The following is a 21,666-nucleotide window of genomic DNA, read 5'->3' on the forward strand; positions in this document are numbered from 1 at the left end:
CTAGTAATTTAGAACCTCTTCAGAGATGAGTGAATTCCAAGAATAGCTCAACTATTTGTTGGAAGATAAAAAAGACCCCTAATTAAGGTATTTTTTCCCCCTGAAGACATGAGATTGATCCACTTGCTCCCACCCAGTCCCACAACTACATGACGGCCACTCTCACAGGAGGATCGCTGCCCTTTTGGGTAGTGTGTGGCGGCCACAGGACAATGTTAGGTGTCAAGGAGACAAAGCCATCATTGACCTAGCCCAGTCGTGAGAATCCCAAGTTAAGGACCTGGGATGTTCACCTCCAGCCGTATGGAGAACTCCCTTTTAGGATGGAGAGCTCACTCATGTATGGTGGTCCATGCCTCTCCTGGGCAGCTTCGATGGCTAGAAGCTTTTCCCTTAATTTGAGCTGACATCAGCTTTTCTGCTCTTCCACCCATTGATCTTGCTCTGCCCTTCAGCATGAAAGAAAGCATCTTTTAAGAAATCCTTCCAATGATTGGCTAGCTCAGCAAGATCTGAGAGCAGCCATACAAAGGAAAAACTCCCCTGAGACAGGAAGCAAAAGCAAGTGGTGAGAGGGAGAGAGTGGGCCCTGGGCGGGACACCACACGCTTGGCTTCTCTGGTCTCCTTTTGCTTGGTGGGCATGGGCTCCTGGGCCTCAGCCCAGTGGCTTATTGCACAAGTTCCATAAAATCAGGAGAGATGGGGGTGCTTCTGGGAAGTGATGGCTGGGGCTCTCTAGGAAGAGAAGGACACCCACAGAAAGGCCAGCTAGAGTTTCTGAAAACCCTAGGGTCGTGGGAAGCTGATGGAGTGCATCAGACCAGGCTGGTGTCTCTTCCAAAAGCCCCAAATGATCATCAGATTAGCAGATTTTCAGGGGAAAGGGCTCACGGCAGAAACTCAAATGCTGAGAATCCAGGCGTGCTTTCAAAGGGAAACAGGCCAGGGAGCATGGTACTAAATAAGATAAATTTTCTACAAGCTTACGATTTGTTTAGCCTGATAGTTTTCTTAATGAGTGAGTGAAATAATATATCTAAAATACATATATATATATATTTCTTCTTCTTAATTGGTTTTTCAGCTAGTTCACCTTTCCATATGTACTGTACCCGCCTTCCAGCCTGAGGCCTCTGGAACTACAGAGTTAGGGGAAGTGAAGCAGGGAAGACCCTGCCGCTGTGGCCATCACTGGAAGAGTTCACAGCCCCTTCTCCCAGGTTGGCTGCATTAACGTAGATCTTAATGCTGAAGTCTGGAAGGGGAGGATATGGGTTGTGAGTCATGGGAGAAAGGAGGGATGCAAAGTCACAGAGAGAAATCCATAAGTCAATCAAGAAAGAGCAAAGGGAGACTCTTTCTAATGGAAGTGCAGGGTTTGCTGGGATAGCTTGGTTGGAATTCCCGGGTGATGAGCGTGAACAGCCCAGGAGAGACGGCTAAGGAGGGGAGAGAGCCTAGGGCAGAGCTGTCGGGAAACCTGGTCGGGGACACGAAAGGCTCTGTGGCCAACGGGACCCTGATGTGTGATTCCATGGGAGGAACCTATCACTGGCGAACAGAATCAGTGTTTCAGGCAGTCACCTTGTTGCCCTCCAATGGCCTTCTCATCTCATGGGACAATTCCATTCCTGATGGGGTTTAACAAACCTGCAGAGTGCTGTAACCAGGATCCATGACTTCCTGGGGGAAGGCATAAATAGAAACAGACTTCTGAAACAACTGAGCGCAGGGGATGACGTCCTGACCTCTGGTCAGAGGAAAACTCAAAGGCCTGGGTTTCATGTGCTGAACCGGAAACTTCTCAGCCTCTCGGTCTGAAATGAAGCCACATCCTGCAGACCCAAGACTAAGGCCTCGGGGTGAGGGCTTTGTGGTCAGACGCTTGGGGTCGGGACTCAGCTCTGCCACTGAACGGGTGACCGTACCCGGCAGGTCAGTTACCTAAGTTGAGTCTCAGTTTCCTTGTCAGTAAAATGGGGATAATGATTCATTCCCTGCCTCCCATTCTGAGGCGCTGTGAGCCGCTATGAGCTAATATCTGTGAATACACCTGCAGAACAATAAAGCTCTATACTGACAGGAGATATCTGTGTCGTAAGGCAGGAAAACAGCCTAACGTCTTCGAGAATGAAAACAGGCACTGTGGGCTGAGGTAACAGGGAAGTGGGCGTCTCAGCAAGGCTTCTGGGGCTCTGGGGTGGGCACTGCCCCTCCGACTCCCCAAGGGCGCTGATATTGGAAAGGCTGGTAGCACCAGGGACAAGGCAGTGCCCAGTCAGGGCCCGACCGCTGACCTAGAAAGTGCAGGCCGGGAGTCTGGCTGAGAGCCACACGCACTCCCCACCGCTTGGTTTTCAGGGAGCACAGTTGGCAGGTGCCACGTTTCCCAAGGAGGGGATGATCAGTTTATGGCGATGCTCAAAGGACAACGTGGCTTTGCTCCTGGGAACCACGTGTACACTTTACACGGAGGTGGTGACTCAGTTGGCTGGCAGCGCATCGGGCCAGGGAGCCCCTGGTGGAGCAGGAGCCAGCCAGTCCCACTGCTCACAGACTCCCTGTCCTGCCCTACTGACGGGGTGTGGGGGTGTTATCTGCTCCCCAGGAAGCCCGGCTGCCTGTTGGCCACGCGAGTGCAGGAGGCGCAGCAGGCTGTCTTGTAGTAGTTGTAGACGCAGAGCCGCGCCTGGACCACCACGTTGCAGTTGTAGTACCTGTCCTTGCAGTTTTCATCTGCAGCAGAAGAGAACAAAAAAGACTCACTGAACACAAGAGGCAGCCTGTACTTACGGAAAGAGAAACGCAGCTTTCAATCCTGGCCTTACTGTTTATCACATGAGAGGTGTGAGCGTGGGCTAAGAGCTTATGTTTTTTCCTTTAAACATAAAGCTGAAATCTCACTACTTCGACCTTAAGGATGATGGAAGCAAATCTCTGCATGCACTTCCATTTTAATCAGTTTACAGTTAAGTTGATCTTTTGGTGAGTGGCTTGGATGGCCATCTGCCACAAACAGCCACCTTAAACTGTGAAACTTATCATACCGAAAGGATTTTGACCCCTTGAACTCCGTGGCTAGGCACAAGGTCACAGAGACACCTAGATGGGCTTGGCATTGTCACACCAGAGAACTTGACGGAGCTGAAGAAAGACGAATCTTTACTCCAAGATAGGAATCCCTACTTACCAACTTCAGGGACACAGTCCTGAGGGTTACAAGATTCTTTCTCTTCTGGTTTCAACTGAGGGTCACAGAGATTACTTAGGGTCATGTCATCTGACAGACAGCGCACTTCCCGGACCCGGAAACCGCCCTGGCAGCTCTTGGAGCACTGCAAGGGGACAAAGGGAGAAAGGTAGATTCCTTGGCAGCCAACAGCTCAGCACAATGGAGAGGGCAGATACTGGAAAAGGTCTAACATCTCCCAAAGGAGACAGAATATTCACACAAGCTCCCGTGAGCCTCTCCACCGGCTTCACCACTCATCCACTGAGGCCCAGTCACGTCCCAGCTCTACCCCACCCACGTCCCCTCCTCACATTCTTTTGACAAAAATCTGGACATCATATAACTTCCTCCATAATATTTCAGTTTGTAGCTCCAAAAGACAAGGACTCTCAAAAAATTACCACAATCCCATTTTTACACCTAGAATTAACAATAGTTGTTTATTATTTTCAAATATATATATATTCAGTGTTCCTATTTCCATGTCTTGTGAATCTCAAAGATTTTTAATAGTTGTTTTTTTTTTTTTTCCTAATCAGAATCCACATCAGGTCTGCACATTGCCATTGGTTGACATGCCTTTTACAAGTCTTTAATCCACAGGTTTCCTCCACTGTATTTTTTCCCTTTGCACTTTATTTGTTGGAGAAACTGAGTCATTTGTCTGGCAGAGTTTTTCATAACCAGGATTTCGCTGACTGCATCCCCACGGTACAGTTTAACGTGTTCTTCTGTGCTCTGTATTTGCTGTGTACTGGAAGTTGGATCTAGAAGAGGCCTTAACAGGTGCAGCTTTGATCCTTTTCTGTGGTGAGACTACTTCATAGGATGCGTGTGGTTGTCTCTCTTTTGGGGATGTCAGCAGCCATCGATGAGCAATGCCCAGATCCACTAGTTTAATTGGGGTTGGAAATGGTGCTAATATTCTACCACTTCTTCTTTCTCTAGCTGGGAATCTTTTCTAAAGAATCTCTCCTGCTGCCTCTGCCCCTGCCCCACACATTTTGTCTTTGGTTGCCCAGCGGTACAGCTTGTTTAGGAAAAACAGAGTAAATGCTCTATTATTCCCCTTTATTTATCAGTTTTCAGAATAACAGGTTAGTTCCTCTAACAACCTCTAATAGTGATTAGCTTATTATTATTATTATAAACTTGTTACAAATGGATGAACTTAAACATATATGATGTGTTTCATTCAATTTATGGTAGTTATTATTTTTCCTGATGCTCATAATGTCCCATCAATGACTAGCGGGAGCCCCTAAAAGTTGGTCCTGGGGTCTCTGGACATGAACTCGGTTGTCTTTGAGAATGTCCTTGCTGCCTGGTTTGAAAAGATAGTCCACCTAATTTATACGTACATGGTCCCAGATCTGGAATCAGCCATCTCTCTAAGCATTCTTGGTTCCTTTTAGTGGACAGTGGTATTTTGAAACCACATTCTGGCTGACAGGCAGCCCCTTTGCTACTGGACTGTCATTGTTTCTTGGCTGTTTCAGTGGATAATACTAGAAAAGAGTTTTTTTTTTTTTAAGATAAATTGATTAATGAGTTCATACTGACATTGCTAATTCGAATTCAGGACAATAGGATTTTCACTTAAACTTCTCCTATCTTTTATCTGTATCTTCTTTCTCCTAAGTTGAGGACCCTATTTCTCAAGGATATGGGGGATAATAGAGTTATACTCTCATATTTTCATATATACTATCATAGTACCATAAAGTATACTACTCATTTACTTTATTGCACATTATATACCCAATAATCTCAGGATACATCCAACACTATCACTAAAAATGTGACTATTGCAAACAATGTAAACATTTTTCTGCAATTCTTCTTGTCCTTACGGATGGACAAATTACTACATTTTAAAACCACGTGCAATAGTGCTGATGCCCCCAATAGGGTACATATTTAGCTTCATTTGTTTCATTGCATTTTCCATTTTTAGGGATTGCTTTTTAAAAAAATTCAACTTTGTTTTATAATTATATAAAATATTTACTTAATTTCACACTCAAATTTATAAAACAAGGCATGTTCCAACATTGAGCTTCCATCACTGTCTTTGCTATGATAGTAACCATTTATTTCATATTTGTTTCAGTCTATTTATTTCTTTTTAAATTTACAGACAGAAAAATTCACTTTTTGTGGTGAACAGTTCTATGAGTTTTGACAAATTCCTAGAGTCGTTTATTTCTCACTGCAAACAAGACCCAAAAGTTCCATCTCACACAGCAAATCCCCTCGCGTTTCCCTTTGTCATGAGATTCACCCACCGCATCCTCCGGCAAAATCACTGTTCTCTGCCCCTACAGTTTTGCCTTTTACAGAATATTATGTAAACAGGATCACACTACATGTAGCTTTTGGGGTCTTTCTGTCACTTAGCAAAGTGCACTGAAGTTCACCCACGTTGTCGGAGGCCCCAGCAGTGCACTCGTTTTTGTTGCTGAGCAGTGTTCCGCGAGTGAACGTCCCATGGTTTGTTTATTCATCCACCTGTTGAGGGACATCTGAGTTGTTTCTGGCCAAGTGTTTTGGAATTTGTCTCTTTGATGTGGCCTGGTGAATTTGGCTCCTTCTAGACTCTCCGAACCGAGTGGCAAAATAAAACAGTGACCTGTTCTAACATTCTCAAGGGTCTTGGCCAACATCAAAATCATTAAATTCCATTTCCCAGAAGTTGACAAAACACTTCTGAAACACAACACCTCCTTTGTCCCCACTTGCCCCTGAGATGCGCTTGACCACACGCTCGAACGGCCGTTACCACCGGAGTGGACACACACTGTTTGGAAATAGGACTGTCAGCTTTTATTTGCATATTTCATAAGCAAAATCCCTTTCCTCACCTCTAAGTGATTCTGACAAAGGCTCTGGCTTCTATTCCGGGCTCACCGACAGCCATTGCTTGAAGATCTTCAGTGACACAAAGCAGAATGACTCCCCACCCCCATCCCGCCACGTGTCCAAGCTGTGATAGAAGGTTCCTGGCAATGATGCTAAGTAAGTTTTATGTTTCATGAAGTTTCTCGAAAATAAACTCTTCTACTTGGAAAAAAAAAGAATTTTATCACGATTTCCATTCTTTCCCATTTCATTCCTTAATAATTTATCTCTGTATTAACTGTCTGTCTCTGTCTCTCTTCATTTACATACTACTCTCCCTCCTTACAAAAAAGATTTTGCGATGGCTTAAGAAATACTTAAAGGGCTACAAGGTAAAAAAAAAAAAAAAAAGAAAAAGAAAAAAGTGAGGAAATTGGGGTAAAAAGAAGATAAAAGTAGGAAAAAGAAAGAGAAGCCAGGGAACATTGGCACACAAAATCCACTTTGTAAGGTCTGATAAACTCTCTCTTAGAGATGGGCCACAATTTTGGCTCTGAGTTTCCTAGCAGCCAATTCAAAGAGAAAAACAGGATCAGTCCCATAATCCACAATCCATGTTGTCTGTAGGATTTTAAAAAGTGTACACAACACACACAAATCAAGATCATCCCAGGCTCCAGCTCCCCCACCAAGCAGGCTGAGCCCTGGGGTGCCCCAAAAGCAACCGATGAGAGCAGATTGCAGTAGGGAATCTATTCGAGGGCTGAGCCCAGTGCCTGGCATCTAGTAGGTGGTCCAGGCGTATCTACGGGAAGAAAGCAGAAGAATGATGTACTCTTGAAATCTCTATCAAGAGCACCATGACTTACCATGCTCCATTCTGTGTTAAACCATTTGGCCCCACAAGGCTTGAGGTGGCAGGATTGCTGGCTGGGGGGTCTCTCCAGGAAGGAACATTCATAGGGGTCAAGCACTTCAAAAGTATCTGCATTCTTCCTAACACAAATCACCTCCCTCTGTTGGGTCCCGCTCCCACACTCGATGGAACACTAGAGAAAGAAGCAGAGAAGGACGGGTGTCACATGATGGAAAGAGGACGAGAACTACCGTCCACCAAGGGATGTTTATGAATGCTTTCCATCATCAATTCAGTGAGGGAGAGTGCATGGGCACCTGGGAAATGTTTCTGAAGGAGAATTGCATGTGGATTCCAATTTTCCTAACAATTCTGTGTCTAGAATGGAGACTTGGTGTCCTGAGTTACCACAGCTTGAGGATGCTGGTCGCTCCGATCCTGGTCCCTCAGTGCTGAGGGTGAAATGGTTTCCTATAGACTCCCCCATGGGAACACACCAGCTAGTCAGTTTGGTTGATTCTGTCCAGTAGACTCTGACCACTCTCACTGTGAAACTAGGAACTGACAGTCTCGTTTATCTGCTGGTCTCTTAGAGGGTGGATACTGGGAATGAATTAGTCTCCCAGAGCCTGCTCACCTGTGGATGAAGGGCTAAGTTAAGATTCACACAAAGCTGAGAAGACAATCTCAGACTTGGGACAATGTCACCTATGGTCAACCCTCCCCTCCCAAGACGGTGGCCAGGAGGAAGCCTTTGACCCTGGAGTCCAATCCCCTTGCTTCCTAACTTGGTGCTGAAGCTTGCTATAGTTGTGGCCACAAAGAGGCCAGTCAGACTCTTAGACCTGTTGGCGTGTTGTTAGTTTACGGAAATACAACGCATATAACTGCTCATAAATTTCTCTATTTAGTATCTATTCCTTTGTAAAATGGTTTTTGTTTATGTTTGATTTACTCTTAATACTTTTTCGTTACAAATTTTAAAAGCTGTGATCTATATACTTTTAGAGACTTTCCAGAATCTACTCCCTTATGAAAAGCCTGTAACAACGTCTACAGCTGAAACTCTTAATACTAGCCTTGCTTTTGTACGCAGACGCACAGTGAAATAAAAACAAGGGGAAAAAACTCCACACCTCTGCAGAAAAAAAACACAACCCAATCAACAGACTCTGAATTAGTCACACAAAGCGCAATAAACATCACCATCAGCAATTTCTGCTTTGTGTCTTCTTTTCTGCCATTTCATAGACACAGACATCCAGAAAACTACAGGTCTTCTTAGTTTTCCTATTTTCTTCCATGTTAGTTAGTCAACTTGTCTGCTTAGTGCTGGAGGTTGAGTGCAATCCCAGCATCGCAGGCAGACGGTATTCTATCTCTGTGGTTTGTACGTGCGTGTCATGATCTGTCGGACCTGGGTTTTCCCTGGATGTGGTCTTTCTCATCTGTGTAGAACAATGCATGTCGTAACATGTTAGTTCCTTATTGATTGGAGTGTATTCAGTATATTCATGTTTTGTCTTTTTCTTTCAAGGGTTGCAGACAATGAAAGAATCGGAGGCAAGAGAGAAGCAACAGGCTGCCAGGCAAAGGCAGGAGGAGGAGAGCTGGAGGAGTGAGGGTGTGTGTGAAAGGTCCGGGGCGGCAGGAGCAGGACGCTGGGCTGAAGTCAGGAGAGGCGGAAACTAGTCTAGACGTCGTCACGAATTGGTCTTGTTTCTTTGGCCAAGACATTCGCTTCCCCAGGGCTCCATTATCTCACCTGCAAAGAGTGGGGTTTGGAAACCTGACCTGAAAGACCTCTGACTCCTCTGAAGGTCTCTGTTTCTACTGAGTGTTTGGTAGAATAGCAGACCGTAAACCTTGACCGAAACCTGAAGTTATTTTATGCTGTTCAGAAAGTTCTTGAAGACGTTAGGTAGTTAAGGGAGAATGAGCACATATCTCCATGTTTTCTGACCCTAAATGCCCAGAAACAGCAGAATAGTTGTGTGTGGGAAAAGTGAATGGATGTGTGTGCATGAGACCGTATCTGAAAACAGGAAAGGGTACTCATCCTCAGTGGACCAGAAATCCTGGGGAATCTTTGAGTGGTGAAAGGCAGATGAGAGTAAATTGAAGGAAAAAATCACAGTTCAAAATGCACACAGAGAAGGGCTCCAAGCAAAGAGGGAGCAGCTCAAGTGCTTTAGGTGAGAACAGTACGGACACAAGAATGTGAGGAACAAGAGGGAGGCTCGGACGAGGAAGGGTGATCAGCTAAGACAATGACCAGACGCCTGACTGTGCCAAAGAAGAAGTGAAGGCATTTACCCCTACTGGGAGCATTCAAGTCCAAGGGCAAGGTGAAGACATTTTCAGATATTCCAGGGGTCAGAAAACTTAGGGCTTATGAATCTTATTAGAAAGACTTACTGGGTTATGGTCTCTAACAAAATTAAAAGAACCAGGGAGAAGACACAGGATACAAAAGTAGAAGTTGGCAAAGACATCAGTAAAAGCTATTGTTAATAATGGATATACAGTTTCTTTTTGGAGTGATAAAAATGTTCTGGAATTAGATAGTGGTGATGGTTGCACAACTTCATAAATATACTAAAACCACTGAATTGTATACTTTAAAAGAATGCACTTTATGGTATGTGAATTATATTTCAATTAAAAAATCTTTGGAGAGGAGGAAGTTATGTTAAAATCTAAATTAGTATTTTCTATAAAATTAATTACCATTAATGTGGAGCTAAATCCAGATGATGTCAACATCTTTTTGGAGATCTTATAGATTGAGAGAGTGGAGGTAAATAAAAGGGGACTTAAGGCTTCTGTTTTCTTTTAGGAGAGGATGTGGTTATTGATAACTTGACACTGATTGAAACATAAAAGTTTAAAAGTCTGTGTTAGGGGCCGGCCCGGTGGTGCAGTGGTTAAGTTCGCATGTCCTGCTTTGGTGGCCTGGGGTTTGTTGGTTCAGATCCTGGGTACGGACCTACACACTGCTTGGCAAGCCATGCTGTGGCAGGCATCCCACATATAAAGTAGAGGAAGATGGGCACGGATGTTAGCTCAGGGCCAGTCTTCCTCAGCAAAAAGAGGAGGATTAGTGGAAGATGTTAGCTCAGGGCTAATCTTCCTAAAAAAAAAAAAAAAAGAAAAAAGAAAAGGAAAAAAAAGTCTGTGCTAAATCTTTTTTCTTCTGTTATCACTAGATGAAAAAAAAAAAAAATTTATAACTTCCAAAGTGTAAGAGGGAAAAAACAGAATTAAGGAAACCTGCCCAATAAAACGTGTGGAAAGGAAAGAGGAAAAAACCCAAGAAAGCACAGCAATAGAAAACTAAACAGAAAACACAAAATAAGACAACAGGGAAAAGTCCAAACATAGAAGTGATTACAATAAATGTAAATGGTTGAAATTTACTCTTAAAAAATATACACTTGCATATTGAGTAAAAATAAAGACAAAAATAGTTCTGCATACCAAAGACACTATTTAAAAATACACATGAAGTTGAGAAATGTATACCAGATGAAAATCAACAATGCAAAATAAGATACAGCAAATATCAGATAAAAATATAATTCATAGAGAAAGGCATAGAAGACAAAAAGTAATATTTACTAGGATAAATGCTTCCACTGAGAAGTGATAGCAATTATGCACGTTTCCACACCTGCGGCTGTACTTTGGTGGCTCACTGATCCAAGACCGCATGAGAATGGAGACGTCTGCTCAGACGTGAATGAGAAGAAATGTGATCCAGACACATGGGCAGATAAGAGGGCTGCTCCCGATGACTAGACACTGTGAAAGACCCCTCAGAACTAAGACAATCTAAGGGTGAAGTAAGCCCAGAACTGACAGAGAAGAAAGGAAACAGCTGGGCATGAATAATAGACTTGGCAGCATACCTTATGAATAAGAGCTGGGCTATTTTGCCTCCAGAGTGAAAAAGACTCCCTAAACTGGACAGGTCTTACTCTGTAAGGCTGGCTTTCTCAAGCCTCAACACAGCAACTACTAGCACCTGTGCTTACAACTTTCCGGGAGGGGGGGTCTCTTTCCTTAAATCCATAAAAGTCCCAGGGAAGGACTCTGTCTGGCTCGGCTTGGGTCACATGTCCATCCTGGACTAATCACTGTGACCAGGCTGGTGGGGTGTTCAAGATGCCAACCCTCATTCAAACCACGTGACAGGAAGGAACATTTATTTTTATATTCTGAAGTCAGTTAATGTTTAAGACTTACCTTTCAGTAAAGAAGAGCTCTATTTTATTTTCTCTAGGGATAATGTCAAATTCCCAGGGCAGGGAGGTGCCAGCAGGCTCCAACATCCTTACAAATTCAGAACCAAAACCTTTGTCCACATTCAATCATGTTCTGACCCTTTTAGACAACAGGGCAATACATTCCATGTTTCTTATCTTGGCAGAAATAAATGCTGCTTCACCAGGATTCGCACCACTCTCAGTTCTCTGAGCTTAGGTCTAGAGTTAACAGGAGGCCCACAAACAAAGAAGACCCTGAATCCTGCTCCTCTCTCCCCTTCCGAGATTGCAGGCATGCCAGCTGAATCACACTGCTCATCCTCACTGTGCGTGAAGACCGTTATGATCTGATATTACAATTTCACGTAAGACTCTTCCCATCGCCTCAGTTTCCATGGATATTTGGTGTAATTGGGGTCCCATATACATCCCGCTTCTGAACTATCTTTGGGGTTTAGATGCTAGGTGTGTTGCTACCAATAATGAGACAGAAACAGCCACCAGAAAAAATAATAAAGACTGGAGGAAAGAGAGCTAATATTTATTAAGCATTTCCCACGTCCCAAGCAATGGGTAACCCCCTTTATATATAGCATTTCATGAACACCCATTACAATTCTAGGAAGTTGGTATTATTATCCTCATATCGGGATATCTGGATGAGGAAACAGGCTCAGAGAGGTTAAACTTACCTGCCCCAAGTCAGAGAACTGAGGAGAGGCAGCGCTGGCATCTGTTATCAAGCATATCTAACTCTGCTATCCTCTAGGGTAGCACTGGAATACTTGAATTCTCTTTCTTTCTGTTTTCCATATTTTACAGCTTGCATTATAAAAACATTAAAAGAGGGGCTGGCCCAGTGGCATAGTGGTTAAGTTAGTGCGCTCTGCTTTGGTGGCCCAGGGTCCACCGGTTTGGATCCCGGGTGTGGACATGGCACCGCTTGTCAAGCCATGCTGTGGCAGGCATCCCACATATAAAGTAGAAGAAGATGGGCAGGATGTTAGCTCAGGGCCAGTCTTCCTCAGCAAAAAGAGGAGCATTGGCAGTGGACATTAGCTCAGGGCCAATGTTCCTCAAAAAAAAAAAAAATAAATAAATAAAGGAAACTTGAGAAGAAAACATTTGCCCATATTGTTTATATAAAATGCCATACTTTGAAGTGGTTGAGATAGGCTCCATATATCTTCATATTCTGTTTGTCACTTGCCATTATATCATATGCACTTTCCACATCTTCCTATCATTGTTATTGTTACATAATATTTTAAAGAGTTACGATATACCATAATATCCCTAACTATCCTGCCGTCATGAACACCTCTGTTGAAAAAGCCTTTTTTCTTCGGTTAATTATTTCCTTAAAATGAATCCCCAGGAGTGGGGTGACTGGGTTAAGGCAAATGAACACTTTTATGGTTCTTGACTTTTATTGCCAAATTGCTTTCCAAAGGGGTTGTATCAATTTACAAGGACAAGGCAGTCCATTTTTTCAGGGGCTGTTTTTAAAGCTACTTAAAAGAAATAAAATTCTATATGGAGCCAGAGGCCCTGATAATGTGTAAATCATGACCATCAGCCAAAAAGCCCTTGGAGAGCCAGCCAGCCCCGGGAGCCAAGTGCTCAGTGGCCCAAGAACTCACAATGTTGATGGAAATCTTCGCAGGGCAATGCGAGGGAAGGGTCGTCTCAAGTTTTCTTAGGGGGTTCATGTTCAATTTTGGAACCGTAAATCAACCGATTAACTGAGTTACTTTATTAAAGCATTCGGTATTATCTGTTCTTTACAATGAACAACCTCAACTTTTTCTTTCTGCTTCTATCTTTCTGTCAGCTTTATTTGGGTACAATTGACAAATAAAACTGTAATATATTTAAAGTGTACACATGATGATATACCTTGTGAAAGAGTTCTCACAATCAAGTGAATTAAAAACACACTCATCACCTCACATAGTTACCTTTTGTGTGTGTGAGAACGTAAGTTCTACTCTCTTAGCAAATTTCAACTATACAGCACAGTGTTATCAACTGTGGTCACCATGCTATGCATTAGATCCTCAGACCTTATTCATCCTATAACTGAAACTTGGTACCCTCTTACCAGCCTCTCCTCATTTCCCCCACTCCCTAGCCCCTTGCAATCACCATTCTATTCTCTGTTTCTCTGAGTTCGACATTTTTTTTTAGATTCCACAAATAAGTGATACCATGCAGTATCTGTCTTTCTGTGTCTGGCTTATTTCACCTAGTATAATGCCCTTTAGGTCCATTCACGTTGTCGCAAATGGCAGGATTTCTTTCTTTTTAAAGGCAAATAATATTCCATTGTATGTATATACCACATTTTCTGTATCCATTCATCAATCAACAAACACTTAGATTATTTCAATACCTCGACTGTTGTGAATAGCACTGCCATGAACACGGGAGTACAGACACCTCCTCAAGAGAATGATTTTGTTTCCTTTGGATATGTACCCAGAAGTGGGATTGCTGGATCATATCTATTTCTGCTTCTAACACTCAAATACAGACAAAACTGGCTTTGCTAACATTAATAATAATAATAGCAGCAACAGCTACGATTTATTGCGTGTTTATTGTATGTCAGGCACTGTGCTGACATTACTTTGTTTCTCCTAAAAATAACCTCAGCAGCAGCTGTCATTACCAGCCCTTTTCGGACAAGGAAGCCATGCTGGGCCCCCGCTCCCTGGCGCAGGGACACTTGTCTCACTCACTGAGCATCCTCGAGTGCTTAGAAGAGCATGTCGTAGGTGCTCAATACATACTGTTGACTGGCCCAGGCTCCAAGCAGCACAGCGGGATCCAAACCAGGGATACCTGGGACTCCCAGACCCCTCCCCAGGGACGACAGACACTCCAATTCGGCCACTCACCTGACTCCAGCTCCCCGCAAACCACTCCACCTTGCCCGTGCAGGGCCCATTGTCACAAGGGGTGGCCTCCGCTGGCCGGTTGTTCCCACAGCCCTCCAGGGGCAGGCTGCTGACGTGGTTGGTCATGCACACCACCGAGCGTGTCCGCACTCCGACCCCACACTCTGCCGAGCACTGCGAGACAGGAGAGGGCGGTGAGAGGGGAGGCCGCCTGCAGGTCCCGGAGCCACTTTCAGACGACTCAAAGGAGGACCAAACACCTCATTTCCAACCAACTCTTTCCCTGGAAATTGCTGGCCACCTCTCATGCCAGCCTACACCATGATGAGACAGCGGTACGGCAAACCCCCATGTTAGATTTTCTGGGACAGTCTTCATTCCAAATATCCTGTTCCGCTGCAGCGATTAACACCCTCAGCCGCACCGGGCTCTCTCTGCCAAGTTTTGCTTTCGAAACTATATACAGCAGCAGAAGAACGACAGCATAAAAACTCGGGCACATGTCCACCTGCGATTCCACTTTCTTCCTTTGTATTAGTTATTTGTGTCCTATTATCTTTTCTTTATAGAAGTAGGCTTGTTGTGGCCAGGGACCATGAAATCGTCTTTAATTCCCTCTCAGGGCATCTCACCCATGCGCGAATCCATGAATATCCACTGAATCAGGGAGTGGGCCCTCCCTCACTCATTCCTCTTCTCTGCCAGCACCTTCCCGGCCTGCAAGTGCCCCTTTAGATCATGACCAAAGCCCATTCTGAGGGTTTCTGCAGAGTCTTCTCTTAAAAACAGACCCAATGTTTGGTTTCTACCAACATTTCCATTTTTAAAAATAAACAAAAGCAATATAATTTTAAATAAAATTTGAGAAAAGGAAAAACAATACAACCTGGTTTCCTTATCAAGGTTTCTATTTTCATTTTTGGAACTTGCTGTCTAATCTTGTAAAATCGCAGCCCAGGGTGAGTAATCAAACATTTACACGACCACTGTTAAGGGGGCTGCACTTCCCGGAAAGGAAACTCTCTGGAACACAGAGCTTGAAGGCACCCAGAACATGCTGCTTTGGCATATTGATTATTTTGAGCTAAAGGCAATTGAGAAACAGCAGATGCAGAAAGAGGTCTCTGCCCTCCCCTTCTTGCCTAAAGCAGGGCATCAATTTCCTATGAGAATGGTGCCCTCCCAGTTCCAGGAAGAGAACATTCTCATCATCTGAGATGGGGAATTGATGCCAAGATGATGTGTTCACAAACAAACCTTACTAAAGTAACCCTTATCCTCTGGTAGTTCTCCCATATATCTCTTAGCCATTTCCCCACAATTTACGGCTTCTAGAAGTCCAAACGTCTTTCCTTCGTCTATTCACTTCTTCATAATTTATCACCCTTTGTTAAGTGGTATATAAGCCCTCATGTCTAACTGCTTCTTTGGGATTTTCACTTCTTTCCTATGAAGATCCCTGAGCCGTGTAAAAAAACTAACATCAAATAAATTTTGTGTCTTTTTCTCCTGTTCATCTGGCTTTTGTCAGCTTAATTTGCAGGCCTCTAGTAAAGAACCTAAGAGGGTATAGGAAAAGTTTTTTTTCCCTTACAGCCTCACAAACACTTTTCATGACTTATCCTTCATCTGCATTGTTATTAGAAATCGGAGACAATGAATCAGTCTCTTAGGTTACAAAAAACCTTTGCTATAGTAATTGGCATACTCCAGGCTAAAGAGTTTTTTGTCTCAGCCATGCATTATTTGGTCTCTTTCCTCACTTTAAAACCGAAGATATTTAAGTTCTCCTAAAGAATGCAAGGTAAATCAAAGCTAAGTTATCTTTGTGTCCCAAACTCTAAGAATATTTCTTTCCAGGTAATTTCCGTTTGACTCACTAGCTTCTGTTTTTCAAACCAAGTAATGTACACGCATCTGGAAGAGTTTCCTCATATCCCCATGTGATTAATTTAAAAGAAGAATGTTAAGGACCAAGCCAAGTGCCCAGTGACAGAACATTATAAGGATGAGCCCTGCAGAGGAATTTCACTTTATTTCACCAACTGCAGGGAAAAGACAACAAATCTAAATTTGAAAGGAGCCACCCACCCAGGCCCTGGCCTTGGAACCCTGTCAGTAGAAATGAGGGGAACGAGGGGGCCCTATGAGGCAGCAGAGAAACCGTCAGAGTAAGGCACCCAAACACACCCATTCGCAGTCCCTGAGGACGTCCTGAAAGAAGGCCCAAATCCGCTCTGACCGTTGGAAAAGGACCTGACTCCTTATTGAACTCCTGGGCTGATAAACAGAAACACATGAAATTCCTCAGCAGCCCTGTGGCAAGGACTGTCTTCTCAGTCCAGCCTCAGTTAAATGCTGAACTTGGCCCAATTGGCCCCTGAGGGACCATAAGGTTCTAACGAGTATTCCTGAACTTCAGTTTTATGCATCACTGTCTACAATTTAGATAACTCAATGTCTTTACTTATTTCTTCTCTTAGCAAACATTCTTAGAAATTAGGCGTTACAAAATTGCAGCTGGTGGACTTTCTGAAAGTTTTTTTTTTCCCCTGTGGGATTAAAAATTGCACATGTGTTTAAACCTGTCATTGATTTGCAGAACTAAAAAGTAAATGATGCCCACATCTGAGAAGGCCCACCCTCACGTAAAGGAGGCTGCAGGGATGTTTTCAAGTGAGGAATCAGTGAGAACTCTGTGGCCCCAGAGGTTTAAGAGAAGATTCAGACTGAGTTTATAACCTCAATTCATTTGGGGAGAGATTAATTAATTCTAAATCTGGCTACAGGATACACTCTGGATCCTTGAGTGTTTGTAAACTTTAATCTCATTTTCTTTCGTCTCCCACTTGAGCTCATTAAACAGAGGCTGTGTCTCATTCATGCCTGGCATGTATTAGGCACTCAAGACATGGTGCGTCCCAGTGGCGAAAAATTGCATAGTTCACAGTAAAGCTTAACAGAGTTGATTTTTTTTTGGTAGGAAAGTTTCGCCCTGAGCTAACATCTGTTGCCAATCTTCCTCTTTCTCTCTCTTTTTCTTTTTCCTCCCCAAAGCCCCAGTAACATAGTTGTATATTCTAGTTCAAGTCCTTCTATATGAGCCACTGCCGCAGCATGGCTACTGACAGATGAGGGGTGTGGTTCCACACCCAGGAACCAAACCAGGGCTGCCAAAGACGAGTGCACTGAACTTTTAACCACTAGGCCATCAAGGTTGGCTCCAGAGTTGATTTTTTACACAAAGCTGCTATTCAAATCTGGAAGACTGCCATCAGCTGGTCATCCCTGGAGGATGTACGTTTCAGAAAGCTAACTGGCGACTCAAAGGCCCACCCCATCGTGCCAACCTTGTCGAGGGCATGGTTCCGAATGTGTTATCCCTTAATGCCCACTCAGCAATGTTACAGATGAGAGAGTCAGCAGCTGCTCAAGGTCTAACAAGAAATAAGTCCTTGGGGGCCGGCCCTGTGGCCAGGTGGTTAAGGTTCCACGTGCTCCACTTCAGCAGCCCCAGGTTCATGGGTTTGGATCCCAGGTGCAGACCTATACCATTCGTTAAGCCATGCTGTGGCAGCAACCCACATACAAAATAGAGGAAGACTGGCACAGATGTTGGCTCAGGGCGAATCTTCCTCAGCAAAAAAAAAAAAAAGAAAAAGAAAAAGAAATAATTCCTTGGGGAAATGATGCCAAAGCCAATGTGCCTTCCTTAAACCCAATAGCACTCCTTCCCACTCAACTACTCTAAAATAAGCATGAACATTCAGGAATAATGGTCTATTCGGAGGGAGATAAAGCAAAATTACTTACATCACAGTACCAAACTTACATGGCTTAAAACATCTTTTCCAAAAAAGAATAAAAAAGTTCTCTAAACAGAAGAATAAAGTGCTCAACTTTTTCTCTGTTTAGAATTTTAAGACAAAGGTTAGAGCCAGCAAGTGCTTATGTTAAAATACAAAGCAAACTTACTCTATAGGGAAATTTATAAGTCTTTATTGGAGGAGAAATAAAGAATAGGGATTGGTTCAATTACAGAAGTCATACAACAGCTTGTTCTAATTAGAAATCTTGCTTTAAAGGTTTTTTAATTCCATTAAAATGTTTATAATAAATACATAAGTGAAAAAGCAGGTTACCAAATTATACATATGTTATGATTTATATCCTTAAAATACACAAGTACAAAAAAGCTATGTATGTAAAGTATGTATAAGTAGAAAAAAGCTTGGCAGTTGGCTTAAAAATCTTAAGTTATTGGGGCCCAGCCCCGTGGCCTAGTGGTTAAGTGCACTCCACGTCAGCAGCCTGGGTTTGGTTCCCAGCCACGGGCCTCCACCACTTATCGGCAGCCGTGCTGTAGCAGTGACCCACGCATAAAATAGAGGAAGATGGGCACAGATGTCAGCTCAGGGCGAATCTTCTTCAACAACAAAAAATTACACAAATAAATAAATAATCTTTTTAAAAACGTTAAGTTAGGGGCCAGCCTGGTGGAGTAGTGGTTAAGTTTGCGTGCTCCACTTCGGTGGCCTGGGGTTTGCAGTGGACCTACACAGCGCTTATCAAGCTATGCTGTGGCAGGCATCCCACACAGTGGAGGAAGATGGACATGGATGTTAGCTCAGGGCCAATCTTCCTCAGAAAAACAAACAAACGAAAAACCTTATCTTCTAGTGAAGAGATTATAGGTATGCTTTTCTGATTTTTTCATATTTTTTATAATAGTATATGTTACTTTATGACCAGAAAAATTAACATTATTTTAAAAAGACTCTTTCTAATGTAAAAATGAAAGCCCAGCATCATTCTTTTCATTCATTTGCTTACACGCTATATTCACCAAGTTTACTATGAACACAAATGAGTTCTGGGATGGCTAGAAATCCAGAAACACAAAAGAATTAGTTGAAGGAACAGCGAATTTTTAGCCTGGAGAAGAAGTGGAAGGGGTCCCTAAATATCTGTAGGGCTGTAATGTAAGGAGAGAGCACTCACATTTTCTAGGGGCCCCAAGTGGCAGTTAGCAAAAACACTTTGGTTCAATGTAAAAGGAAACCTCTCGACACCATGGGCTGTACAAGAAATAGATGTAACCGCCTCGGCACCAAGTCAGTTTCTGACAGAGGAATCAGACCCGTGTCAGGGACGCTGCAGAGGACTCCTCATACTGGCAGGGAGGCTGGCCAACGTGACTTCTGAACTGCCTCCCAGCACTGTTTCCACAATGCCAGGAGCTAATGTGAGAGCTGGGAGCCTTGGAAAGGGGGGGATATGCAAACAACTGGGGTGAGCTCTGCTGCCGTCAGCTCTAGGGGCAGAAGTCTGAGTCAATGGACACCTTTAGATCGGCATCTACTTTCCATCTGTTTCAACCTTCGGCTAGCGCCTTCCTGATGGTGCTAATTTGGTGCCTGTTGCAATCATCTCCTTGGGCTGGAGGCACCGTTAGCTGCTCATCCTAAAATTTCAGTGTTCACACTCTAAGGGCTCTCTGTTTGGGGGCTAAGGGGCAGGGGCCATATGCCATGAGGTGTCGGGAATCCACAAGAAGATAAGTCACTCGATGAGAATCTCCAGGATGATCTCTGAATGTGGAGTGAAGGCTGCGCTGGCAGGTTTGTTCTCCCTTTCTTTCTCAATAACAATCCCCACTGATGTGGATTATGACTGTGATGAGAGGGATGAAGTTAAGGGGCATCTTACGACAGGGAGGGAGTGGAAACCCATGTGAACACTGGTCCACGGTGGGTACTGACCAGTCAGAGTGGATGCTGGCCAATTGGAATCAACCAATGTGGCAGTATGGGCATGAATCTGCTGATGTGTGAAAGTTTATTCCTCTGAGCTTGAGATACAGAACATGAGGCTGTGGGGAGAGGGCTCACGAGCTCAGCAGTGTTTCCTAAGAGTCTATGAACTCGGCTGCTCTCCCCAACCTTGGACCAGCGGCCTCAGTGCCACCCGGGACCCCATCAGAAATGTAGAATCTAGTCTATGCAGAAACTGATATATAATACTGTACCCCTGAAATTACACAATGTTATAAACCATTATGACCTCAATAAAATAATTTTTTTTTAAAGATTTAAAAAAAAAAGCAACGTGGACTCTCAGGTTCATCTCACAGTACGGACTCAGATTCTGCGCTCTCATGAGGTTCCCAGCTGATGTGTAGCTCGTTATGGTTGGGAAGCATCATGAGGAATTCTGATAAGGGAAATGGTGCAGACCTGGCCTAACTGAGAGGGAGGCGCTAACCAAGGACAGAGACAGCCACTCATGTCTACGTCCTGGTTAAACTTCCAAGGTCTTCTGGAGAATCCGGAAACCCAGAAACAGTCTGTTTGACGACTAGACCAGCTGCCCTGGGCAGAACCCTGGTCGGCCTCTCCTTCTGCAGCCCATCGGCAGCTTCCGCAGGAAAAGGAAGGCCAGGCTCAGCATCTCCTTCCCCTCTATTCCTTACTCGAAGCTATGCCCTTTAACGTTGATTCCCTAAACTCTTTTTTTTTATTGTGGTAAAATACGTATAACATAAAATCTACCATTTTGATAATTTTCAAGTGTACAACTCAGAGGCATTAAGTCCATCCACATTGTTGTGCAACCATCCCCGCCATCCATCTCCAGAGTCCCACTCTTTTCTTATATAAATCCTATTTTTGTCTGTGATAGATGGACTCAGTCTCTTATTGGTTTCCCTTGTACACAGGTACCTGGTGGGCTGATGATGAACTCTATGCCTTTGAGTTAATCTTTGACACCTGATGCCAGGGACCCCAAGGGAGGCCAGACTAGTGGGGAGGGGACAGTGTGTGAAATGCTTTGAGTCAGTAAGAAGTAGGGAAGGGGCCTGCCATTTGCTGAGTGCCTACTCTATGCCAGGCACTCACAGAACTTATGAAAGGTGTGATGTAATAATTCACTTGATTTAGCATTTCATTATTTAATATTCATGTGCTAAGGAGAATTAAACTAATTATTTCACACCCATTCCTCAGTCTTGGAGCCCCTCAGTCTTCATATAAGAATAGAAAGCTTATAATAGTTCTCTGGGCCTTTTTCCCAAAGTCAGAAATTACCCTTGGGATTCTTGGTGAGTGGGTCATCTTTGTGTGGTTTGGAGACCTTGTGACGTGCAGCTCCTGCCCATTAGCCCAGCAGGCCTTGGCCCCAGCTCCAGAAAACACACTCTGCCCACCGCCACGCTCACCCTTTCACTCCACTCGGTGAGGAACCAGCTCTTCGCACAGGGTCCCATGTCGCAGTTCTCAATGTCATTCGGCCGGAGCCTCATGTTGCATTCCTCATCGTCAACCACGTCCCCAATGTTGCTCACACACTTCACATCTCGGGTCCTCTGTCCCACTCCACAAGGCACTGAGCACTAAAACACAGCAAGCTTACGTCAGTGGAACAGGCAGCGTTAGCTCCGGGGGACTCTCCAGTTGTGGTGCCCTCATCCTTGTTACCTGCCACCTGAGCAGAGGACGGTGCTGAGACACCCTGTGTTGCTGGGTCCCCTGCAGTGTGACACTACCTGGGGGGGACCCCATCC

The 21,666-nt window shown here is 44.1% G+C and overlaps 1 protein-coding gene across 6 annotated transcripts in view; it reads right to left on the reverse strand.

Moving 5' to 3' along the window:
• Positions 1-1,060: 1,060 nt before the first annotated feature.
• The window catches only part of THSD4 (thrombospondin type 1 domain containing 4), a 546,849-nt gene continuing 526,243 nt past the window's right edge, over positions 1,061-21,666 (reverse strand). For all 6 annotated transcript variants that reach the window (XM_070498910.1, XM_044764622.2, XM_070498902.1 and 3 more), the window contains 5 exons: positions 21,322-21,495; positions 14,103-14,276; positions 6,945-7,124; positions 3,193-3,337; positions 1,061-2,738 (listed from right to left, as the gene is read on the reverse strand). In XM_070498910.1, the coding sequence (XP_070355011.1) occupies positions 2,596-2,738; positions 3,193-3,337; positions 6,945-7,124; positions 14,103-14,276; positions 21,322-21,495 (816 nt within the window). In that variant the 3' untranslated portion in view covers positions 1,061-2,595. The remainder of the gene's footprint in view (positions 2,739-3,192; positions 3,338-6,944; positions 7,125-14,102; positions 14,277-21,321; positions 21,496-21,666) is intronic.

The sequence above is a fragment of the Equus asinus genome, chromosome 2 (assembly GCF_041296235.1).
Source record: "Equus asinus isolate D_3611 breed Donkey chromosome 2, EquAss-T2T_v2, whole genome shotgun sequence".
Lineage (NCBI taxonomy): Eukaryota > Metazoa > Chordata > Mammalia > Perissodactyla > Equidae > Equus > Equus asinus.